The sequence below is a fragment of the Medicago sativa genome, chromosome 8 (assembly GCF_051527215.1).
Source record: "Medicago sativa cultivar Bolivia chromosome 8, Bolivia_mono, whole genome shotgun sequence".
Taxonomy (NCBI): Eukaryota; Viridiplantae; Streptophyta; class Magnoliopsida; order Fabales; family Fabaceae; genus Medicago; species Medicago sativa.
In genome coordinates this window covers 56,204,626-56,227,340 of record NC_140756.1, presented here as the reverse complement: position 1 = coordinate 56,227,340, position 22,715 = coordinate 56,204,626, and the positions used below count along the sequence as shown (strand labels likewise).

General features: G+C 33.8%; 4 protein-coding genes across 5 annotated transcripts; 3 read left to right on the top strand and 1 right to left on the bottom strand.

Moving 5' to 3' along the window:
- Positions 1-3,422: 3,422 nt before the first annotated feature.
- Positions 3,423-8,480, bottom strand: LOC146899731 (serine/threonine-protein phosphatase PP2A catalytic subunit-like). The gene is made up of 6 exons (XM_085737482.1): positions 8,023-8,480; positions 6,394-6,508; positions 5,368-5,476; positions 5,215-5,292; positions 4,065-4,256; positions 3,423-3,965 (listed from the first exon to the last, which is right to left on the bottom strand). The coding sequence occupies exons 1-6, from the start codon at positions 8,273-8,275 to the stop codon at positions 3,792-3,794; spliced, it is 921 nt and encodes a 306-aa protein (XP_085593608.1). The 5' UTR covers positions 8,276-8,480; the 3' UTR covers positions 3,423-3,791.
- A 1,846-nt stretch (positions 8,481-10,326) lies between these two features.
- Positions 10,327-10,984, top strand: LOC146899730 (uncharacterized). The gene is made up of 2 exons (XM_085736844.1): positions 10,327-10,661; positions 10,792-10,984. The coding sequence occupies exons 1-2, from the start codon at positions 10,327-10,329 to the stop codon at positions 10,982-10,984; spliced, it is 528 nt and encodes a 175-aa protein (XP_085592970.1).
- Positions 10,985-12,461: 1,477 nt separating this feature from the next.
- Positions 12,462-13,876, top strand: LOC146899729 (uncharacterized). The gene is made up of 4 exons (XM_085736843.1): positions 12,462-12,610; positions 12,716-12,982; positions 13,123-13,244; positions 13,353-13,876. The coding sequence occupies exons 1-4, from the start codon at positions 12,462-12,464 to the stop codon at positions 13,874-13,876; spliced, it is 1,062 nt and encodes a 353-aa protein (XP_085592969.1).
- Positions 13,877-17,355: 3,479 nt separating this feature from the next.
- On the top strand, positions 17,356-22,370 carry LOC146899728 (cinnamoyl-CoA reductase CAD2-like). 2 transcript variants are annotated; one of them, XM_085737478.1, is made up of 7 exons: positions 17,356-17,492; positions 18,478-18,614; positions 18,717-18,886; positions 19,662-19,853; positions 20,171-20,333; positions 20,761-20,944; positions 22,101-22,370. In XM_085737478.1, exons 2-7 carry the CDS (start codon positions 18,497-18,499, stop codon positions 22,243-22,245), a joined length of 972 nt encoding a protein of 323 aa, XP_085593604.1. In that variant the 5' UTR covers positions 17,356-17,492; positions 18,478-18,496; the 3' UTR covers positions 22,246-22,370. The 2 variants fall into 2 exon arrangements, with proteins under 2 accessions (XP_085593604.1, XP_085593605.1); XM_085737479.1 differs by having other exon boundaries at positions 17,402-17,492; positions 18,350-18,614.
- Positions 22,371-22,715: the final 345 nt, after the last annotated feature.

Sequence of the window (22,715 nt, the reverse complement as noted above, 5' to 3'; positions counted from 1 at the left end):
ATGTGTATATAAAGATGCAGATATTTATTGCTGTGTATATAAAGATGTGTGATTTAAGGATGTGATATTTGACGATTGTGCTATTTAAAGATGTGTATTTGTTGAGTCATATAAAGATGTGCATTGTCGAATCATTACTGGTGTTCATGCATTCATGGTCAGCCCGATTTAAAGATGTGATTTAAAGATGGGGGATAAATCAGTAACATACCTCTGATATCCAAAACCGGTACCATATGCATATATAGTCGAGTTAGAGACATTGCATACATAACTACAAGTCTATTTGAATATGTGTGATTAAAAGATGTGCAGTCTATTTGAAGATGTGTGATTAAAAGATGTGTAAATATTTAAATATGTGATATTCAATAATGTGCTTCTATATGATTATGTGTGAATGATCTGTATTTTTTTAAATGTGTACTTGATATACTTAAATGATATTGATAATTGTATGTTATTATAAGATGTTGATTGATGCCTGGCGATTTTATTAAATGAAGGTACATGTTTAAATGTGAATATGACTGTGATGTATACATGTCTAAATGTAATTGAAGGGTTATTTTATCTGGATCTATACATGTGTTTATGCATTTCTTATCTTGAATATATTCTCACCCTCTAGTGGCGGGTTTGGCGCCTGCACCCTTGTGATGTAGATTTGCAGGAAGAAGAAGTTTAGTAGCAGTTAATCTCTGAGGATGGCTTTGGAGCCTACTCGTTTACTTATCGCTTTTGAGAGTCTTTATCGAGTCAATGCTCTGATCCATGACACTAGGGACTAGGAGTTCTTTTTTATTTTAGACTCTATTTTAGAATTCTTTTGAATTAGTTTTGGTGTTGAAATTGTGATGAGACATGTACTTTAAAGTTTTTGAAAACTATTCCACTGCAATGTTTTTAATTTGAATGAAGTACTTTTGAATATTTTTTAGAAGATGTGTGACACCCTTATGTGTTTCTTTATTTTAAATGCGTTTTTATTATAAAAAAATAAAATTTAAATCAATTTGTGACAAGAATCAGGGACAAATGTCTAAGTTTAAATATGTCGCCAAAAGAATGATCAATCAGTGAACTTTGAATCTTTATGCTAAGACAATATGAATTAAAGAATATATTATATTAGAATATTTATAATGCCAAAATTATTTAAAATCATAAAATTTAAATCAATATATTTGGCATTAGAATTAGTAAAATTGAGCCTTTTACGGTAACAATTTAATTTTGGTAAAATAGATAGTGTTACTAATATAAGAATAAAAAAAGAATTTTCAAATTGTTTAGGCTAAAATATTTGAGAATATATGATTTTAAAAGAAATTATTCTCAATTTAATTATGCAAACCTTTTAAGATTTGACAAAATTTTGAAACCCACAAATCAAGTATATATACACTACATTAGTCAAATTATTTTTGACACAATAAATAATTTTGAGGGTATTTACAAATCTCAAAATATATATTAATTTATATAGAATATTTGATGCAAGAATACATAATATTGGATCTAAGAAATTTACAATTATAATACTTTAAAAGAATAATTCACATGTGTTTTCACTATAAAAGAATATTTTAGGCTCAAATCTAAAGAATATATGATTTTAAAAAATAAAATAAACCTATGAGTTTAAAAAAAAAAATTGGGGTTTTGCGAATCCAAAATAAACCTATGAGTTCTCATATATAATAGATAAGGATATTGGTTTCAGCAAAAGATTGTATCAGGTTTCGCAATTAACTTCTATTCAACATATAATAAAACCTCTAGATCAAATTTGAAACGGGCCTTTTGATTTCACTATAAAATTGATCTAACAAGCATAGAGTTCATTCGATTTATGATTGAAAACTAATTTAAAATTTTTTTTAAGGAAAAAAAATATCAAGACATATACAAACATACGAATAAAATAATAAAACCATATACGACATATACAAACCCCTAATTTAATATCAAGAATAATTGAATCGATTTATACACAAATTCTGATCTAACCAAAATAGGGTTCATACGTGATAGTCATAATTGTATCTATTTGGCTCGGATACCAATTGATAAATGTTTGAGACTTGACCATGGATAACTAGATACAAATTGTGTATTTAGGTTGATGAAGGATAACAGCCGACTAGAGGGATAACTGCCCTCATTCCGTCTATCTTTAGGTTTTCACAATGCTGTTCAGAAGAATATTTAACCGTCCGATGGGATCACGTTTAAATAGCTAAACGGCTGAGGGCAGGACCTCTCATCGGACTTAGTTAAATTTTCCAACCCATCAACTAATTAATTAATGCTTAATTATATTATAATATTATTATTAACTCATAATAATTGATTATTGTCAATCATAATTGATTAATTAATTAATCTAACATAAACTACAAAGAACATAACTTTGACTTTTATGCTTTCAATTTCTTCCTTTTTGCATGACGTAGGTACGTGAATGAAGCATAATGAACGAAACTTATGATTTCCTTTCTTTCTTTTTGCATGAGGCACATGAATGAAATATAATGAACGAAACACCTTCAAATGCTTCACCCTCGGTGTTCTTCTTCTTCGCCTGGTACCTTTTCTTGCCAAACGAAAACTGCAAGAAAAATAAAATAGAAGAGGACAAAAATAGGAATAGAAGATAACCATAGTAATAGAAAAATGGGAGGTTGTGGGTCCAAAATGAAAGGAAACATTGCAAGAGATGATACCAAAAGTAAAATCATAAGAAATGTGGCCAAAGCTCGGTTATCGTTGAATCGACTATATTTCTTCCTCATTGCTTTGAACTACTTAAGGCTTTTGTATTGGTTTTCCTCTTGTTTTGTGGCATCAGTAGTATCTCCAGGGCTGGTGGTTATTTATTATCACTGTATCTTCTCTTTTGCCTCTCTGTTGTGTTTCACTCCTATATATGACGTCAATAGATGATGTCATGTGGTGCTTCTATGACGTCATAAATAGTACACTTAGTGATACTATCTTTTTATTTTTTCTGACAAGCACTTAGTGATACTATCTGATTATTATTGTATCTTCTCTTTTGCCTCTTTGTTGCGTTATGACGTCATAAAGTGATACTCTCTGATTATTATTGTATCATGTGGTGCTTCTATGACGTCATAAAGTGATACTCTCTGATTCTTTCTTTCTTTTCCAATTGGACCTTGGGATTAATCCAACGGTTAGGTATCAGATGTAAAATAAATAAATAAATCGTTGGCCACTCTATCCTACCTTAAGCACTTGGCACATTACCAAACGAATTAGAACTGAACATAGTGGAAAGTCAATGACAAAATGGGCACCAGTTCAACCTAAGGGCAATTGATTCACAAATTTAAAACGATTTTCGTTCCTAAATATCAATGCACTATCCCTACTCAACCAACCATCTACCATGATTTAAATGAACACCTGCACTTTCATTTGACACCATCAAAAGTTTCAAATGAACATCATTGTCGCGACCAAAAAATTCTGCTCTCTAACTTGTGAAATAGTTAAAAAAAAAACAAATTGCAAAACAAAATATACCAATCATGTTATTGCTGCTTCCCCCTCTAAAAATATACAACACCAATTGGTGGCTTGGATCAGTTCTATTAGTTTCTGGCAGATAAGGCATGAGCAGCAGCAGGAGAACAACCCCAAAAGAAAGAATCATGTTCTGAGACCAGTCTTCAATTAAACGGTGAAATTCCTTTCCTTAAAAACACATCTACGGTGATTGCAGAAAGCAGTAACTACAAATGGGAAGATATATGAAGTTATTATAAAAAATAATCTGGAGTTTTGCGTGTAGTGTCGGGCTCAATTTGCCTGGGGGCTGGATCAAATTGAAGAAAATTCTGATCCATATTTTCTCCAATTTCCAGTATGGCAGCCATATTCCCACATCGGTAACAGTAATTTGGAGCACTAAATACAGTGACCACGTTCTTCTCCTAAAATAGTTATCAACATAAAGTCATTAGATATAACAACAGAAGGTATTACTCAAGATGGAAAATATAATTAACTGATTTAAAATATTTGTCAGTCACCTGAGCCCAATTGTATCCTTCCATAACAAGCTGGTGAGCTCTAGATATGAGGGAGAGGCCATTGGTATGATTGAACTGAGAAGCTATATCCTGCCCAAATGTGTATCCAGCACCACGTGGGGATATTCCCCACCCACAGCGATCATCAGGATCTGACCACAAGAGATCACACATTGGTCCTTCGTGTGGAACCTATAATGTGCAATTACAGTTGTTAGCATACCTGGGTGCCGCGATCACCAAGCAATTCAATTAACATCGTCAATACATGTCAAGACAATATCAGTATTAACAAACAGCATTCCACCAAGGACTAAAAGATGAGCCATCTTAAAAGCCTAAGAAAATTGCAGCAAGGCTGATAACATTTGATGAAACAAAATTGTAAGAGAAATATGTTCCTACCTCTGTTGTCAATAGCGGTCTAACGCGGCGCGATCGCGGCGCGGCTGAAAACAGCCTAGCGCGTCAGAACGCGACCGAGTCGCGCGTTAGGCAAAAGCGGAACAAAAGCGGGTTAACACGGGCAAAAAGCGGGTCAATGCGGGCAAAAAGCGGGTCAACGCGGGCAAAAAGCGGGTCAACAAAAAAATCTCATCAGAAACCACAAAATCTCATCTCTGTTCTCTGTTAATCATCCTTTTTTTTACAGTCAAAATGAAGAAGAAAGGGAAGAAGTGAAAGATTGATTAGAGATCTAGAGATCTAGGAATTAATATGATCAAGATGAAGACGATCTAGAGATCTAGGAATTAATATGATCAAGATGAAGTCTAAATGTGAATGCAAAATAAAATTTTCTCATCTATATTAATACTAAATATATTTTTTTCATACTTTTTTAGTCCTTAATTAATAATATAATATTTAGTTTTAGTGTCCGCGTCATGTAAAAGCGCCCGCGTCGCGCCCGCTTACCGCGCCGCGTCAATTTTTGGGGTGGCCGCGCCGCGCCGCGTTTCCGCTTTGACAACTATGGTTCCTACTGAAGGTCCTCAATTAAACCAACAAATTGCAACTTCAAATCTAGTATTTCACAACTTAAACATAAGACAGATGGTTAGGTCAAGATGTCATTCTTCAGCTAAAAAATTGCTCTCATTATCAAATGAATCATAAGACAATGAATAGCATTAAGTTACACACAAACCTCTTGTATACGATCCAATGCTCTGATGTTATCCAGTGTATCCAATGAAGGTGAGAGACCTCCATGCAAGCAGAAAACCTGAAATGTATCAGGGAGTTAGAGGCCGGCATACAATTTGTCAAAACAATGTTCTGCCACATATATAACTCGAACCTGACTCTCAATGAGGGCAGTAAGAGGTAAATAATCAAACAAGTCGGTAAAGAATTTCCAGACATTGGCATTTCCGTATTTTCTCAAGCATTCATCGTAGAAGCCATACCTGAAAGCAGAAGATGGAGAAGGCTTTCGATGAAATGGCAAAGCAACAGATTCAAACATTTTTTTATTTTCATATTAAAATAAACATTTTGTTTCTAGTGGTTTATAGAGATTTTTTTCTTTTTCTGTTTCAAATCTTTGATTAATTGGTGTTAACATTAACAAGTGTCACAAAGATGCACCTTGCCGATAGAAACTGCATCAGAATAAAGAAAAAGAATGAAAAACAGAGACCACTGTTATTGACAGAGGAATTAACTCCCCCATACCAAGAATGATACGATTGCAAAGATACTTCCTGATATGCTCTCACTCTCCTTATAACCACCTCAAAGTCTTCTAACTAACCAACAGCTGTTAGGTATCGGTCATTATCACTCGGAAGGCTATGATCCTCTGTGATTCTCTTATTTTTCCTAACACAGACCCGACTAATCAGGGGCTGTTGCCTATCAGTTACATGCTTCCTATATATTGTTTAACAGGTTAGTGTGTCCTTTTAATAAATATTGTTTAACAGTTTAGTGTGCCCTTTTAAACATGCACTCCAAGTGATCCATGTTGCATGTTAATATCAACAAAGGAATTTTACTACTCATTCCTCACACCCTACAATATTTCTATCTGCATCCTCAGGATCTCTTAGACAGCTCAAAACAACAACGAACATATATCATATTATTTGAATTTATTCCCTAAAACTAAATATCACATCCACATAATCATGAGAATGAAAAATAATGGAAGAATTCCAGTCCCACAAAACCGAATTGTTTCACCTAAACCCTTCATTACTAACCTATGGATAGACGGTTCACTGACAATTGAACTCTATTGGGTAAGGAAAATAATTGGGGCTTAACACAAATGCCAGCACATCGTGTTGGTGAGAAAAAAATAATGAGAAGTAGTGCATACACTTGAGTAATTTGACGGCTCTCATGGTTTCCTCTGAGAATTGTAATTCTATCTCTGTAACGGACTTTCAAGGCCACCAGAAGTGAAACAGTCTCCACGGAATAGTATCCACGATCTGCATGAATTAATGAAGCATTGTCATAAGGAAATGGCAGCAGGTATCAGCAGAGGTGTATATTATAATTATAGTTTGAAAACAATTAAAAGCAGTAAGATGATAGAAGAGCTGAAATTGAGTGAAGGCAATATGATGCACAAATATGATATTGGTATCATACTCTTTAAAAATGTGGGGCAATAAATGATGTCAACTGAAATATAGATATGCATCAAAGTAATCATAAAACATAGTAAATATATGTTGAATTAATAAATATATGTTTGCAATTCTATAAGTCCAAACTAATAACACATTAATCTTTTATTATCTAAAATAACATACTAATAAAAAATTACTAAATAGAGAGTAAAATACAGATATTATATATCACTTCCATAAAAAATATTTGCCTATTAGGTACAAATAGAAATAGTATCAAATATTAATGACACTCTCCTCTTTGAGCATCTTCCGTAAAGATGAGACAAAATATGAGATTTGTGGCACATATTTAAGAAATGATATTGACAGAGAACATAAGATAAAAATTTCATACCAGTGACAGTTAAATATTCAAACCATAGCGGAAAAGACAACTAAAAAAAATCTAGAATACCCCACGTGTATGTATTGATTAAGTAACCAAACACATTGGTATTACATACTTGCCCAATACTAACATCCCAACAAAAGTCAAGTTTTGCACTTTTGGTGCTTCAGAAGGTAGCACTTGCTAAAGCTGAACTTTTAACTTCTTCATAACACATAGTTAAGCATGTCCTTCCCTCAGATTTTAAAGAAAAACACAATAAAGCTCTAGAGATATAGTTTTGTTGAAATAAGAAATTGAAATCTTAACAAAAAAATAAGAAATTGAAAGCTGAAGAATCAAACTACCTCTTATAAGCACTGTCAGTTCAAACTTCAAACAGAATAATATGTTCCTTGACAAATTTGGAATTTTTTTTTTTATCAAGTACTGATACGTGACATCACAGAGCTTCACTCCTAAAGTCCTATTGATATATACTTACATTCTATAAAAATCCCGTCATAACTATCCAATTTCATGCACCCATCAACACTTGGACAAATAAAGCTTTGCTTGTTCTAATATACATAAAAATCACAACCATAAGGTATCTCTATAGTTTACTACATATTATTAAATATCAACATTTCTTCATTTCTGTGTCACTCTGACTTATAGCATAAACTTCTACCCGAAGGCGTGTCCGGTGTCGGACATATGTTAGTATCCCACACAACACACATGATTACATTCAATTTTCTCATTTCTTAAATTATCACAGGTGTCGATGTGTCTGTGTCAGTGTCAAGTGTCTATGTCAATGGTTCATAATCTACAGCGTATTAAAACAACACCACTTGCAGACAACAAGATCTAATAACCAAAATTCCAAATTCAACTTCAATACCAAATGTTCCAAATATCAAATTCAAATTGGAAATCTGAGTCATAACCACAGAAAATTCATACCAAAAATAAATCACACAAAAAAACGCACCTACATAATCACCCATAAAGAGGTAATTAGTATGAGGAGCATTCCCACCAATACGAAACAACTCAATAAGATCATAAAACTGGCCGTGAATATCGCCGCAAACGGTGACAGGACACTTGACAGGCTGGACGTTCCACTCTTCAACCAGAATCGCCCTAGCTTGATCGCAAAGAGCCTTCACCTCCGCTTCCGTCAGAGGCTTGCACTCCATCAGGTGCTCGATTTGCCGGTCTAGATCCGCTTGAGACGGCATCGATTTAATCCAAAAAAAACCTTCAGATCGATGGATGCAATTTTGGTTTCACCGGAGAAGGGTTAAGGTGTGAATTGGAACGAGAAGAAACGCAGCGTTGAATCGGAACGAGAAGAATGAAACGCAGCGTTTTGGGAAGTTGCTGTTTGATTCAGTCTCTCTCAATCTCAATCTCTCAGAGAGACATAAAATAAAAAAATTGAGTGAAACCCAACTGTCCAAATTTGTCCTAAAATGTCTGCAGTAATTTGGGGATTATTTTATTGTCCAAAACTAATTTCGAGATTCAATTAGTTTTTACTTAAAAATTCATTTTTCAACTCAAAACTTGGGCGTATACTGTACGTACCAATTAATAATAATAATAAATAATTTTTATTATGATTCTTTTTTTTTGAAAGATATTATGATACTTTTAAAGTTTGTTTCTATTTCTGTCATTCTTTGCATTTTTTATTTATTTAAGAAACCACCATTTGGTTCAATAAATTGTGGTGTCAAATCAATAACCAAATAAATTGTGCTGGAAGTTTAATTCAGTTGATAGGAACAATGAATAATATATATGCAAGATGTGGTTTAAACCCCGACCACCACAAAAAAAAAAACTAAATGAATTTGAAAACTATTACTACATTTTCTTCTTCGTTTGAGTTAACCAATCAAACTTTGTTTTTTATTGGTTTAACCAATGTATTTACTTGATGTTGGTTAGACAAATAATTTAGGATGACCAAAATTATGTAAGTATGGTATGTGTAAATAAAATTCATCATGGATCGGTACATGACGAATATCTTAATGGATATATGTGAATAGGATAAATTATGTCATATTTTAAGTATCCGTAAATTAATAGATGCACAAGCGGACGGATGAAATGAACTGAATTTCATAAAATTATTAACACATATAGAATAAAATAAACAATTTTTAAGTCCTTGGACTCGCAAAAATCCATTTTCATTATTAAATTAGTAAAATTATACAATTGTCGTGTTACTTAAATAAAAATCATATTTTTTTCATATAGATTAATCATGGAAAGATATTGCGATTTGCGATTCATGAGCGGTGAACTGCGATTCCAACAATAAGTCTCACAGTTTTCTACGTTTTCTACTAATTAAGAAAAAAGTTAGGGTCAATCTCCAAAACGCGATAACAACCCAGAGTTAGATCACCGCACTTTATTCACCAATCCATGCGATTGCGTTGAATCTTTCTTTTTTCCCTTTTTCTGAATTAATTCTTGTTCATAATCCATGTCTCTTGTCTTTGAATCTACTTCTGTTATTGATTAAAACCTTTCAATTTCTGCATCGGTCATGGTCAACAGCAAAAGCGATAACGACAAACACCACCGAGTATCGCTCTTGATGCGTGGCTTTTAGCTTTGTTTTGCCAATTTCAATTCAAATTTCCATATTACACATCAATAACTCCACCAATTTCAATGAAAAGCACTCTGGCTTACCATGCGATTGTGATACGGTGACTTGCGATTGTTTTGCGATTGACTACAAAATTGCGATTGAAAATAATGCAGACATGGAATATTAGTTTCAGAGAAAGCGTATGCGAGATGACAAACAACTTCTCGAGGATTCCACAAATCAGACACTTCAGCATTTTTTATCGGCACGTCTTGGCAGCCAGGACTGCCGGGACCAATGATTATTTTGAGTTGGAACTGCCGGGGATTGGGCAGCCCGAGTGCCGTTCCAAATCTTCGAAACCTAGCCCGGGGACACAAACCAGACATTCTTTTCCTATCTGAAACGTTGGCTAATACACGAAGCATGGAAAATATCTGTGTCATGTTGGGATATGATTCATGCTTAGCAATTGATGTGGAAGGCAGGAGCGGTGGGCTGGCAGTGTTTTGGAAAGATGTTTCTAATTGACGTGTGTTAAATTACTCTCGAAATTTTATTAATCTGATTGTGGAGGATAGAGAAGCTAGTGATTGGAGATTAACTTGTTATTATGGCTTTCCTGAACGTGCGCGTCATCGTGATGCTTGGGATTTACTTCGGGAGTTGCGGGATATGTCATCTCTTCCGTGGTGTATCATTGAGGACTTTAATGATTTGTTGTCTCAACAAGACAAATCTGGTATTCATCCTCATCCTAATTGGTTGTGTACGGGTTTCCGTGAAGCGGTTCAAGATTGTGCCTTATCCGATATTAAATTGCATGGTCACCCATTTACGTGGATCAAGAATCTGGGTACCGATCGAGTGCTGGAAGAAAGATTGGATATGGCTATGGGAAACTCTGAATGGCTGCAACGTTTTCCAAAAATCAAACTTACAAACTTGCTTACTTCTCACTCAGATCACACTCCAATACTGCTTGATACTATACCTACGGTTCGTCAGAGGTATAATTATTCTTTTAAATTTGAAAACAGTTGGCTCCTAGAGGATGATATTGAGGAGGTGGTGGTGGATGGTTAGGGTGGTACTAGGGGGTTGGAGCTCGGTGATAGAGTTGTGAATTGTTCTACAAAGTTGCAAAGTTGGGGGTAGGAGGAAGAGAGTTCGGTTTAAGGAAGAAATTAACCAATGTGTTCGTATATTAGAGGAGCTTCGTGCCCAGCCGAATGGCATGATGCGTACGCTTTATGTCAAAACTCGAGCGAAGCATGCTCGACTACTTGTACAGGAGGAGGCCTTTTGGAAGCAAAGAGCGAAAATGCACTAGTTGAAGGAAGAGGACATGAATACTAAGTTCTTTCATACATCTGCGGTAGCCCGTGGCAAAGTGAAGAAGGTTAGTAAGCTCCGAACGAATGATGGAAGGATTGCTACGTCTCACGAGGATATGTGTATCGTGGCACAAGGTTATTTTGAGCAACTATTTGCTGCGAGTGCAGGTGTCCATGAACCGGTGTTGGATTTGATAAGTCAGTGTGTGTCGATGGATGACAATATAATGCTTATAACACCTATTACAATAGAAGAATTGCGTCAAGCCCTTTTACAGATGCAACCGGACAAGTCCCCAGGTACAAATGCTTTTAATCCGGCATTTTATCAGAAATTTTGGCATGTGTGTGGTGATGATATTTTTCAGGCAGCGGTTTCATGGTTGGACCGCAATTACTTCCCTTCGAACCTTTCAGAAACAAATATATGTTTGATCCCGAAGTGCGAAGACCCGGATAATATGAAAGATTTTAGGCATATATCTCTTTGTAATGTGTTGTATAAGATGGTGTCAAAGTTGTTCGCTAATCGACTGAAACGATGCTTGGATAAATGTGTGTCAGAGGAGCAGTCAGCGTTTGTTGAGGGCCACACTATACTGGACAACACGTTAATTGCTACCGAGATAATCCACTCAATGAAGAGGAAGACGAAGGGATGGATAAGGGAATTGGCTCTCAAGATTGATATTAGCAAGGCTTATGATAGAGTGGATTGGGGGTTTCTTCGTGGTGTACTTGTGCGAATGGGGTTCAGTGGGAAATGGATCCAGTGGATGATGATGTGTGTTAGTTCTGTTACTTACTCGGTGCTTATGAACTTTGACAGGGTGGGGCCTATTGTACCCGGTCTAGGGTTGCGCCATGGTGACCCGTTATCACCATATTTATTCATATTGGTGGCTGAGAGCCTCTCGACTCCAATACATAAGGCAATTAATAGAGGTGATATCCATGGGTACAAGTATTTCGCGGCGCACCAGTGGTGTCCCATCTGTTGTTTGCAGACGATTGTTTCTTGTTTTGCAGGGCCAATCTGGTGGAAGCACAACATTTCCTAACTATTCTTAAAACTTATAAGGTAGCATCTGGACAAGAAATTAACTTATCAAAGTCTGAAGTGTTTTTCAGGCGCAATAAGAGTGAGACGACGCAGAAGGATTTGTCCCACATTATTGGCGTCCGACATGTGATGGGTACCGGAAAGTATTTAGGGTTACCTTCGATGATTGGTAGAGATAAGAGGTCTGTTCTTTCTTTTATCAAGGATCGTATTTGGAAACGCATAAATGCATGGAGGGGACGAGCATTATCGAAGGCGGGAAAGGAAGTTATGATCAAATCTGTGTTACAATCTATTCCTTCAACATAATGAGTATTAATCTTTTGTCGAACTCAATTATAGATGATATTGAAAAGATGATCAATGCGTTTTGGTGGGGAGGAAGGAGTAACAATCGAGGGATTAAATGGATGGCATGGGAACATGTGGCATGCCCCAAAGAATTTGGTGGGATGGGGTTTCGTAATTTCAAAGCTTTTAATCTCGCAATGGTAGCTAAGCAAGGATGGAGCCTTCTGTCTAAACCTGAATCTCTGGTTGCTAGAGTCTTTAAATCAAGGTATTTTCCACATTCGTCGTTTTTGGGTGTTAAACTCGGACATAATCCGAGCTTTGCTTGGCGGAGTATTCGGAATTCGCGTCAGTTACTTTTATATTGATGTAGGTGGACAATTGGAAATGGGCAGCAGGTCAGCGTGATGAATGATCCATGGGTTCGAGGTGTACATGGTAGCTGGATTCAATCCCCACAAAGTCAGGTTGTGCATAGTTTGTGTGTGTCTGATTTGATAGTTGACGAGGAACGAGTTTGGGATATTGATAAGCTTGAATCTCTGTTTCTAGATGATATGGTGCAAGCTATTCTCGACACACCACTCTTTGCAGAAGTTCAGAATGATAAAATAGTGTGGATGATAGAACATAACGGGAGGTATATTGTTAAGATAGGTTATAAACTTATTATGATAAGTTGTTACAGACTGATCGGTTCCATGTTGAAGGAGAGTGACATAGAATTTGGAAGGTGAATTCCCCTCATAAAGCACGCGATTTGTTATGGAGGATTTGCAGAGGCTGTGTTCCGACGCGTCTCCAACTAAAATCACGACATGTACAATGGGAGGTGATATGTCCCTGGTGTGATACGGCTGTTGAGGATGATTGGCTTGCTTTTGTTAGTTGTACGGTGGCGCGTAAGAGTTGGTATTAGGCAGGGTTTTCGACTGCGCTGCAACCGCGAGTTGGAACTGTGAGCAGTTTGGCAGATTTTGTTTTTGATATATGTTGTTCCGAAAGCTGAGACAATGCTGGTCGGGTGGCTTCACTTCTATGGCAAATTTGGGCTGCACGTAATGATGTCATTTGGAATGCCGATCATCATACTTCAACAAGCATTGGGAGGACGGCACTAGATGCATGGCAACAATGGCAAGAGGTTCATAAACATCACCCACAACCGGTTGTGCAACACGGGCAGAATAACGTGCAAGGTAACAACTCAGTTTGGGAGAAACCACGTGAGACTTGGTTGAAGTGCAATGTGGATGCAACGTTCCATGACCGTAACCATATTACATCTTTTGCGTGTTGTGTTAGAGACTCCCGCGGGAAATATATTCGGGCTCAAATGAAATGGCAGCGCACAAATATTACAGTTTTGGAGGGGGACGCAGTAGCCTTACTCGACGCTCTTCACTTTGCTGATGCGAACAGATGGGACCGGGTTGTCTTCGAGACCGACTCATCTACTCTAGTGCAAGCTCTATCGTCTCCGGGCCATGGTGATTCAGAATTCTATGTTATTGCTTCTAGTATTATTTATTAGTTATCTTTACATTCCAACTTTGAGGTGAAGTTCGTTAAGAGACAAGCGACTGCTCATAGTTTAGCTAGAGCGGCCTATTCTTAGGTTGTCACCGTATTTTTGATTCTTATCCTTCTTGTATTGAACATTGGTTGATTAATGATAATAGTTAACTTTGTTTCGATAAAAAAAATCTTATCGTCATGAAATTAAATATAATTGAATTTTCTAATTAATGATTTTTGTTTGATTAGTAATTTATTTTTTTATTTTGACAAGGAGAAACTTATTGCATTTCATTCATAATAATAGTAGAGATACAAGATGAAATCCTAATATGAATATGGAAACTAACATGACGCAAATCCACTATAGTAAAGCTATGAGCGACTTCGTTGGCTTGTCTTCGAATAAATCTAACATCAGAGGTTGCTAAATCAGAAGCTAACATGCGTCCACAATCATTGATCACTGCGCTAAAATTAGAGATGCCACATTTACCACCATAAAGACTATATACCACAGTTTTGGAATCAATCTCAAAGTTCACAATACTCTACTGCCACAATTTTGATTAGTAATTTGTTGTCAAAGTAAAATTGTGTGGTATAATATTTTTGTCTTCTCAAAATATAAGGATTAAGTCTAACAAGTGTTAGCTCAGTGGTAAGATTTTGACTTTGTCGCTTCAAGAGACATTGTTCAAACCTCACATGGAACAATTGTAAAATAATCATTAGTGACACAATTATTAATAATAAAATTTAAGGAATAAATTATGTATAATTTCAATTATTTTATAATAATGCATTTTGTGTATAAAAGAAATCATTTTACTCGTTGATATTTGCAAATATTTGAAAATACCTTAATATCCACTAATACTCGTGCATCGGATATTCACACAAATGTGAGAACGACGTAAATATCAATATTTATCAAATAGAGAGAGTTAACTATTATGTATACTCGTGAACATCCATTATCATCCCTAGTAATACCATAGTAACGATAACAACAACAATAAAATAATTTTTTTAGAGAAATAAAATAATAATTATTATTATAGTAGTAGTAGTAGTAGTAGTAGTAGTAATAATAATAATAATAATAATAATATAATAATAATAATAATAATAATAATAATAATAATAATAATAATAATAATAATAATAATAATAATAATAAAAATAAAGTAGAATTTTCCTTAACAATAAATAATCTCAAAGTAAGAAGAGAGAAAAAAGTATTGATAAAGTCCAAAGAATAATACAAACTCTACAATAACCGATTCAAAATTCAAAATAGCTGCCACAATTTTTTATTAATATATAAGAAAATAAACATTTTAAGAATAACAAACTGAAAGAAACCATGATAAATTGAGTTTTTTTTTTCTTCTGTTAAATCGAACTCATTCAATCATATCCTCAATAAGGTAATTACTTTTTTACCTATAAAATATTGATAATTTTGCTAGTCAAACTAGAGAGGTAAAAAAACAATCTAAAGAGTAAAAACTGTTTCCCTCCCTCTGGTCATTATTATAAGCAAAACTCCATTTTTCAGGTATATTGAATAATCAATGTATCTAGTCTTTATTATAGATTGGATACATTAATTATTCAATGTATCTAAAAAATAAAATTTTGTTTATAATACTGACTGAATAAAAAATGTACTATGCAGCAATATTTTTATCAAAAGAAAAAAAGTACCCTCTCTGTCCTACAATAGATGACCTATTTGAAAATGTGCATTATTGACCTAACATACTTTGACTGTAGTTTTCTATTAAGGGTTAATTATGTTTCTAGTCCCTATAAAATAGCGACCTTGTAAGTTTAGTCGCTACTTAATTTTAATAGCATTTTTAGTCCTTAATTTTGTTTTTCTGCACTGAGTATTAGTCCCTACTCAATTCAAATTTGTTTAATTTATGCTTAAACTCTTAAATTTTTGAACAATTTTTTGCAGACATGTTTAGAACATTACTAAAAGTTCGTCCGCAAAAAATTATTGCAAAATTTGATTTCTACATCCAGATTTTATTACTTTTTATCTTTAACTTTTGTCGTTTTAAAAAATTCATATTTAATTCATTTCATGTCAGAAAATTCTAAATTTTAGTAAACAAACCTTTCATAGTGTTCTAATCTTGTCTCAAAAAAATCGTTCAAAAATTTAAGAGTTTAAGGATAATTAATCAAACTTTGTTTTAGCAGGGACTAAAATTATAAGTAAATTTTTTTTTATAAGGACTAAAAATGCTATTAAAATTAAGTAGGGACTAAACTTACAAGATCGCTATTTTATAGGGACTAGAAACATAATTATCCCTTCTATTAATATACAAAAATAAATAATATCATATAAGATGTTGGATTCGTCTCGATGAATATTTTCAAAATATCAAAATTTATAATTTTTTCTAATAGATTAGTAAAGTTATTTAAGATCAAAATTATGCATTAATATGTGTGACAATGTCAACTGTATCGTTTAATATTAGGACGGAGAGAGTAAAACCGTAAGCCACAATATTAATTAAGAATTATTACACTGTGTTTGGTAGGGTAGAAATAGAGAAGAGAGAGTGAAGGAAGAGAGAAATTGAAGAGAAATAATGAAGTTACCCTGCTTGGTAGTGAAGAGAAATAGAGAAGAGAGATTAAAAACATGTGGGTCCCACACAAAATTCTTTCTCCCCAAAACTGAGAAGAAATGGAAGAGAGCAGCAATCTTTTTGTGTGTTTCCCAATATACCCTTCTGCCAATTTCATTTTGTTTATCTCGAGACATTAGAGTTTTTTTTTTACGGTCAGCTTTTTATTTAATCTGAAAGTTTTTCAAAAAAATCTGGAATTGAATTTTAAAAAAAATACAGTATTAGTCTTTTTCTTATACGTATTCATATTTTATAGAATTTTACGTTACATACCCATATTTTGTTATTTTGAAAATGTATGCTCCTTTTTTTTTTACAAAAGAAATGTACGCTCCTACTAATTTAAAAAAAAAGTTCATATATTTCATTGTTTCTTTTATATTAAAAAGATATAAATTCTATTTAATTAAAATAAGTAGTAGAATTAATTAATTAAATGTATTTAAATAAAATACTAAAATAATTTGGTTGAGAATGTTAATCAATATAGGGGCATTACAGTACTTTTCAAAACTAGTAATACTTCTCTCTTCTCTCTTTCTCTTATATCAAACAACCCCTCAAATCTACTCAATTTCTCACATAATTTTCTCTTCTCATACTCTCTCACCTATTTCTCTTTTCAAACTTCTCTTCCAAACCAAACACAATTAAGGACTGTCTTGAAATACTCTCCAATAATCCGAAATCGCTGACTCAACAGTCAACACACATAGTACTCCTTCCGGTCCTCTTTATAAGAGAAACTCGAGTCAAGAAAAAGTAATGTATTTAGTTAAAAATTCAGTCTAGATACATTGATTTTTGTTGACCAAACTTTCTATATGATCAGATATAATATAATATAATATAATATAATATAACATTTCTTTCTTATTTTTTCTGTTTCTTTCTTCTTCTCGTTCTGCGATACTTGGATTAAAGTCTCAGATACACACACAAACAGCGTCTTCCTCAACCACACCTAAGGTAAACCAACTTGTCATCTTAATTCTCTCAAAAACAAACGAAAAAAAACTGTTTATGTTCTTTTCATTTAGGTTCTTTTTTTATTTATTTTCATTATGATATAACAGTATTGCTTTTGAATACTTCTTTTCTTTTATATGAAAAAGCTGATTGAATTGTATTGTATTGTAACCTATGTAGTCCATACATTGATGGATATACATATACTCATTTTAACACTCTCTTTCCAACACTAACTTGGTGTATGTTTGGTTCTACGGTAACGTGAATTGATTTTGGGTTAAAATTGATTGTGACTAAAAATGAGTTGAAGGTAAAAGTGCTTTGTGTTGGGATACATTCATGTAAAAGTGAGTTGAATTACAAATTTGTGTGTAAATTTTAGAAACAAAAATTACAAATCATAGCTTCTAGTAGAATCAATTCTACTTGAACGCAACCAAACATGTCATAATCAAATTTACACTTCCAGAGTCAATTATGACATCTCTAGTGGTGGAACCAAACATATTGGATGAAATTTACGTCGGACCCATCATTTTTGAAATGATTTCAGATAAAATGGTGGGACTAATATGATTTTCCCAATAAAAGAGTGAGCGTTGAAAATAGAGTGTTAAAATGAGTGCTCCTAGCACTAAACATGTGAAAAACAAAAAATTACCGTTGAAGCCAACCAAATTAACAAAGTATAGAAGAAAACTAAATTATTGATACACAATGTTCCCAATTGCAATAAATGTCCTGGGAAGTATGTTACAAGAATCAGCATTATTTCATTTCTTTTAGTACTAACATTAAGACAACTAATAGTAATAATAGTTATATCACCTACTTCATCACTGCTATATTTATAGGGCTAATTCCAAGTATAGGTAGTTGTAGAAGCTCAAGGAAGTTAGAAAAACGTGACCATACTATTTACTATAAAGTATGAGTATTAATTTCTTAGTATAAGAGTTGAGGGTAGTAAACATTTTTGAAGGAAAAGAAGGAAAAGGCTGATGAGTGGGGAAGGAAAGGTGGTGTGTGTGACAGGTGCTTCTGGTTTTATTGCTTCATGGATTGTCAAGTTCCTACTCCAACGCGGTTACACTGTCCGAGCCACCGTCCGTGACCCAAGTATGTGCTTCTTTCTCCTTATATAAATTCATCAACACAACTCTCTTGTCCTTTATGTTTCAGCTATTTGGTTTCCCTTATGAATGATTGGTGTGCAAGCAGGTAATCCTAAAAAGGTTGACCACTTGCTTAAACTTGATGGTGCAACGGAGAGGTTGCAACTCTTTAAGGCAGATCTCTTGGAAGAAGGTTCCTTTGACTATGTTGTTGAGGGTTGTGACGGTGTCTTCCATACTGCTTCACCTGTTCGTTTTGTCGTAAATGACCCACAGGTTCGTATTCTATTGTTTATAAGCTCAGTTTCATATTAGATTTTATATTAGGCCTAATTCATCCTACAAAACTTGTACGTAAAGTGAGAGACGCTATTCATTATAAATTCGTTACAGGTATTATATATCTTTTTAAGGTGTGATTTAAGTTTTTTCCTCGGTCGAAATGATTCTTTTTTCATTGCTATATTCCCCTGACTCTTAATATAATGGACTTCACCTGATGACCTATTTGGAACCTTTCAATCATACCCACTTATTATTTCTTTATGATTAAAGAAGAATGGTTTTTGTCTATTGAAATGTAAAAGTGAAATTTTGATTAAGCGACTTTCATAGGTTACCAGTTTAGCGAAGATCACAAGAGATCCTTTGAAATTAACCTTTGAAATTAATAAAAAAGGACATTGGTGATGTAAGGATTTCCAATTCCTCTATGTCTGTATCATGTAACAAGATGAGTATATTGTTAAAGTTGCAATTTTGCTATTTCATTAAGAAAATTCTTCATTATCTGTTAAGATAATTTGGGGAGCTTAATGGCAACTACACTTTCAAACTGAAGTTCCATGTCTTGGGTGCCTGTTATTGATGATATATTTAGTTGACAAATCATGTGATTAAGGATAAGCATAACTTCACTTTTTTTTGAGATGGTTTGACCTTTTTTTGAAAAATTTACAAGTCTAAAGTAAATATTACGTTTTTCTTGTGGTAGAGAAACAAATCAGTTGCTAGCGTATGCACTGTTAATATTTGATATCTGTATTTTCAGGTTGAGTTGATTGATCCGGCACTGAAGGGAACTCTTAATGTTCTTAAATCATGTGCAAAATCAACATCTGTGAAACGAGTTGTCTTAACTTCTTCTAATGCTGCAGTTTCATTTAATACAAGGCCGAAAAATCCTGAAGTTGTAGTTGATGAGACATGGTTTTCAAATCCAGATTTCTGCAGGGAATCAAAGGTTAGTACCGTTTTTCCTAAAAATATTTCAGAATAAAATCTTAAAGCTTGTGAAGCTGGGACATGTGATTTTGATGTGGTTTATCTAAAGTTCGGAATTGAATGATGTGTTTTTCGTTGATATGAGATAAAGCCTTGGATGATATTACAAAAGATAAAATACCAACCACTACTTATGCTAATACTAGACTCTTCATCCTAATATATAGAGAACTATGGAACTGAATTGAAAGGAACCTTCTTCCTTATTACTCCAAGATACATTATTTTTTATAAGTTAACCCTAACTTTCTTGCCAACTTCTGTTTGTGTTTTCAGTTATGGTACCAACTTTCAAAGACTTTGGCCGAGGCTGCTGCCTGGAAATTTGTTAATGAAAACAACATTGACATGGTTGCTCTTAACCCAACAATGGTGGCAGGACCTCTCTTACAACCAGAGGTTAATGAAAGTGTTGAACCAATTTTAAACCTTATAAATGGTAATTTTTCTTTTGGGAGGCATTTTGAAGAGTTTATTTAGACTTATTTCATGACATAAAAAGCGTAAATTAGTTTGAAAGTCAAACTCTTACCACTAAGCTGACACCTCATGAACAATAAGTTTTTATTGATGTTAGATAAAATTAAGATGGTTAATGTCTAATGAATCTTTTGTTGCATTGTTACTGCTATTGAAGGTAATAGCATTCCTAGTGTTTGTTGGAGTTTTTTTCCTCATCATATCTGTCTCAATCTGTCATTATTTGTCTTTCACATACCATCAAATGGTTACTCATTGATCAATTTATTTCTTGCTTTGATAACTTAATAGTCGTGGATTTGCAATGTGTGACATAAGTAATGGCATATTTATTCCAGAAAAGTATTGTCCTGTTGCATAATAACTCTTTGAATTTTTGAATGCAGGTATCCCTTTTCCAAATAAATCTGTTGGATGGGTCAATGTGAAAGATGTTGCCGACGCCCACATTCACGCATATGAGATTGCTTCAGCTAGTGGAAGATGTTTGTTGGCGGAGAGAGTGGTACACTATTCAGAACTTGCTACGATTTTACGTGATATGTACCCAACATTACAAATTTCAGACAAGTAAGTTCATTTCTATACCTCCTAGAAGGCATATATATATGAATTGTTGAATGTGTGCTAGAACTGAAACTAGGAAGATACTCAGGACATGATATCCCAATGCATGGATGCAAAAACAGTCTTTTGTTTATTTAAATCATCTAAACAAAAAATATTACTTTAGTGTAAGCTTTATTGATTACTTTTAATCCTAATAGTTTCCATTGATACCATATATTTTCCTAAAACAACAAAATTTGGTACTGAATTTTCATTGAAATTTTCCATTTCTCAAATATGGCTATTGATAATGATTTAAGTCCTATATTGGCTAGATGTATATATGAGTTAAATAGAGCTTGTAAAGTCTAAACTATTATTTCCTTTGAAACTGATTTTCTGTATCACTTTATCAGGCCATCTACCTCTTCATCTAAGTTTGCGATTCTACTTCATATACCACTTTGTTTTATCAACCACCGCATAATACTTCCTTCGAGTCTTGAGTTGTTCATGCTCCCCTTTACTTAGACCATACAACAAACACAAGTTAGATTTTTTGGGTTACTCAACCTCTCACAAGGGTTATAATTGCCGATGTACTTACGGAAAACTTTTCATCTCTAAGAATTGTCCTATTCAACAAAACTCACTTCCCAAGTGTTTATTAGTGCTTCACCACCTACTGTTTCCCATCTAGTCTTCATGGCTCTATACTTCTTTCTCCTCTGCATTCACATAAATTCCACCTACCTCCACAAAGGATCATATTGTTTTGAAATCACTTCAGTTAATCAGCTAATTATGTTAGTTTCATCAACTAGAATCGTTTATGCTTAGTTATAGTCAGTTATGGTTAGCTGCACTTAGTTACTCTATTATAGTATATATATTCTCACACCCTTTTGTAATCGAGCTCTGTATAAGCTTTCTTGTACATTGTTATTTAGTTATAGAAATAATTTCTTTCCAATTCTTTCAATTCTAATAATGTATCGGAGACTTGTTCTGGTATCAGCAACCGTGATACCTCTAGACTCTAGTATACCACATTTGATTCTACGTTTTACTTCAATCCTATAGACACAATTTTATGAACAATCTTGTCTCATTTTCATGTGCTCTGGATTTAAATGTAATTTTTTGTTATTAACATTGTACTCTACAATTTTATAAGGTGTGAGGATGATGGACCGTATATGCCAACATATCAGTTTTCCAAGGAAAAGGCTAAGAGCTTGGGAATCGAGTTTACTCCTTTGGAAGTCAGCCTTAAGGAGACTGTGGAAAGCTTCAGAGAGAAAAAGATTATCGACTTTTAATCCGCTCCGATGTCCCACTTGATTAATAAATTCGTGACAATATGTTAGTGTCATTTGACTCATGAAGTGTGAACCCCATTTTGATTGTTGTTGTTGTTGAATAAAAATGTTGACAACTTCGATCATTTTCACTTTTTGATTGTTTTAAACTTCCTAGTATGAAGATGATGATAAAGAAGATGCTGAATGCTCATTTGATTTCTGGGTTTTTTAATTTTTAATATAAAACCAATTAACAAAAATACAACTATCCTATATGGCTTGCCACCTCATCAGTTTTTTAATAAAAAATGAAAAAAAGGATAGACTTGTATAGGTTTATAAAGATAAAGGACCTAAGTGGGAAAAAAAAAAAGATAAATGACCTAAGTGTTACAAATAAATAAGATAAATGATTTTTAGTGCATTTTTGCCTAAAACCTAATTATGTGACAATTTAACAAAAAAATAAAACCAACAAATCAACCACA

Coding starts and splice junctions, on each gene's coding strand:
- LOC146899728 (XM_085737478.1), top strand. CDS start 18,497: ATGAGTGGGGAAGGAAAGGTGGTGTGTGTGACAGGTGCTTCTGGTTTT. Junction 18,615..18,716: donor AGCCACCGTCCGTGACCCAA/GTATGTGCTTCT, acceptor GTGTGCAAGCAG/GTAATCCTAAAAAGGTTGAC. Junction 20,945..22,100: donor ACATTACAAATTTCAGACAA/GTAAGTTCATTT, acceptor CAATTTTATAAG/GTGTGAGGATGATGGACCGT.
- LOC146899730 (XM_085736844.1), top strand. CDS start 10,327: ATGTCATCTCTTCCGTGGTGTATCATTGAGGACTTTAATGATTTGTTG. Junction 10,662..10,791: donor ATACCTACGGTTCGTCAGAG/GTATAATTATTC, acceptor TGTTCTACAAAG/TTGCAAAGTTGGGGGTAGGA.
- LOC146899729 (XM_085736843.1), top strand. CDS start 12,462: ATGGCATGGGAACATGTGGCATGCCCCAAAGAATTTGGTGGGATGGGG. Junction 12,983..13,122: donor ATGATAGAACATAACGGGAG/GTATATTGTTAA, acceptor GAGGATTTGCAG/AGGCTGTGTTCCGACGCGTC. Junction 13,245..13,352: donor TGTTAGTTGTACGGTGGCGC/GTAAGAGTTGGT, acceptor CCGAAAGCTGAG/ACAATGCTGGTCGGGTGGCT.
- LOC146899731 (XM_085737482.1), bottom strand. CDS start 8,275: ATGCCGTCTCAAGCGGATCTAGACCGGCAAATCGAGCACCTGATGGAG. Junction 6,509..8,022: donor CTTTATGGGTGATTATGTAG/GTGCGTTTTTTT, acceptor TAATTCATGCAG/ATCGTGGATACTATTCCGTG. Junction 3,966..4,064: donor AAGGATACAATTGGGCTCAG/GTGACTGACAAA, acceptor TAACTATTTTAG/GAGAAGAACGTGGTCACTGT.